This window comes from Daktulosphaira vitifoliae, unplaced genomic scaffold, assembly GCF_025091365.1.
Source record: "Daktulosphaira vitifoliae isolate Bord-2020 unplaced genomic scaffold, ASM2509136v1 Scaffold_1281, whole genome shotgun sequence".
NCBI lineage: Eukaryota > Metazoa > Arthropoda > Insecta > Hemiptera > Phylloxeridae > Daktulosphaira > Daktulosphaira vitifoliae.
Window position 1 is genome coordinate 1 of NW_026100841.1, and position 2324 is coordinate 2324.

Consider the following 2324-nt stretch of genomic DNA (forward strand, 5'->3'; position numbering starts at 1 on the left):
AAAAAAAAATTAACAAATGATGCATGGATCACTATTCATGTGCCATGTTACGGTAAAATTTCTGAGCATTTGAGCTACAAAATTTCATAAGACTCATGAGATCAGCGTATTTGGCTTTCTTGATCAATATGGGCGCTGAAAGAGAAAGTCCGGATTGTAATTTGGGTATTTTAATATCATGAAGTTGGTTTTTTATTACAAAAATAGCTAGAGGTACAGCTTGTAAAATATAAAATAAAACGTAGAAATAAATAAAAAAAGGTTAAATTACCTCTGTATAGTTGCAAAGGCAGTGCAAATTCACCTCTTTCTGTCGAATGAACATCTTTCTTGGATGGTCTGCAAATTACATCAGATAAAAAAGCTCCATTGTATGTTGTGCGATGACATATTAAGCGGCAATCAATGGCAGACGCTATAATTTCCTTCGATGGTTGAATCTTAAATGGGCATTTTTGCACAAATTCTTTATACAGTAGGACCTTCCAGTTAAGGATAAGACTTTGAGTAACTTTTATAACCTTGAATGGCGAAGGCTTTGCTCGAGAGGTTTTAATTACTTCCCTGAAATCTTTGGGGGTTTCCATTGGACTTTTTAAATTCAATAAGCCTACATCTTTGTCACACTCCATGTAGGAGTGACCTCTGATTGGAAATGTTATTTTTATCTGTTTCAGGCCATGAATGTTTTTATTTGTCAAAAATTTTATAAAACGAATAATTGTAAAATTTTTGTTTTGGCCTCCTGCTGAGTCGCAAAAAATTTGAAGTTGTTCTACGTCATCGTCCAAGTAGTTGTTGATGAAATGAAATAAAAAAGATGCAATTTCGTTGGGACTCTTTTTAGCAATTCCTTCGTGATACACATAAAAAAATGATTGGTTCGATGACAAAACGTGTATATTAAATGAATACATGGATAACTGGCGTTTGTAATATACGTCATTTGTGTTAAGGTTAGGAATGGAGATATTTTTTGCAAAGTCCATGCATATGGCCTCTATTTTCTTGTCATTTCTTGCTGCAAGTCTTGCTTTCCTTTTTCGAACATAAAATTTCTCTGCTTTTTTCTTGTGAAGAACATTGAGTGTCGTTAATTTTTTAATTTCTTCCTTGTCTTTGTCTGGAGATAGAGATTTTATTTTTGCACTAAATTCATCACACATAGCACAGGTATCACTACGAGGATAGCCAAAAGAGATATTGAATTTTGTGTTGAACATACATCTGTATGTTTCGTAAGAAACATGTACATTAGGATGCTGTTCTTTGAAGAGTGTAAACATTTTTTTTATATTAAGATCTTCTGGTAAGTATAGTTTTTTTGAATCGTGCAAACTATAATGACTTTTTCTTCCTTTAAAACTTGAAATATGATTGTAAATTAAAGAAGTGGTCGAATCAGCTAGTTTTCTATGAAGTGCGCTGTGTTTACCTCTCTTATCCTGAGGAGCAACTCCATATAACTTTAGACTGTTCTTTATATAAACAAGTTTACTGTGTGTTATACCATGAATTGCACGAAATGCTTTTTCACAGACAGGTATGTCTCTCTGGACAGAATTTTCACCCTGGATTCGTACCCTGTACGAAAAAGAAGCATCACGTGTTGTGGCACTGCTTTCATTTAGTCGAGGCCTGCGTTTTTGCACTGGGTGCGTTACAATCAAACCCGCCAAATAATTATTCTGATCATTATGTGAGCTAAGTGAGTTAAAATGGCGCAGTATCATTTTCCTTTCTTCCTCTGATGTTGTTTCAAAGCATTTCAATCGAGTGCATTTGCAAGAACCTCCCATTTCATGTGACGATAATTTTATTTTTTTACTTACTTCTGATAAGCGACCAGTCCTTTTCTTTTTTCGTGCTTGAGTTTTAAGAACTACATTGCCCTCTGACTCACTTATTTCAGACATAATGCGCTTGTATGACAAGAACTACCAAATATAATTCAAAAACTTGAAGCCGTTATGTACAACGCTATATTAATACAACAACTGTAGTTAAACACGTTATGAAAAACGCCGGTCACGCCGCAATAACAACAGATTAATAACACTTGCCTTTTCTCTAATTACCTCTAAAATCGTACTGAAATCTACACTCAAAATGTTGAATTAAGCAGTTAGTACACTGGACGACGTGACTTCGTCGGTTTTTTCCCTGTACACCAAAACTTTGAGCGCTAATATCTATTAATATAGTTGATTATTTTCCTGTTTCGACCTGTCAGAATGTGCAGTGTCTCTAGCTGAAACTAATGATACCATAATATTCATTTGTGAAAAAAAGTGACTTAGTCGGTTTTTTCCCTGTACCCTTCA

At 34.4% G+C, this 2324-nt stretch overlaps 1 protein-coding gene across 1 annotated transcript; it reads right to left on the reverse strand.

The window, feature by feature from the left end:
• Positions 1 to 9: 9 nt before the first annotated feature.
• LOC126909787 (uncharacterized) lies at positions 10 to 2324 on the reverse strand (the record flags this gene model as incomplete). The annotated part of the gene is given in 2 exon segments (XM_050692214.1): positions 10 to 135; positions 272 to 2324. Coding segments are annotated over 2 exon segments (1749 nt in total). The 3' UTR covers positions 10 to 31.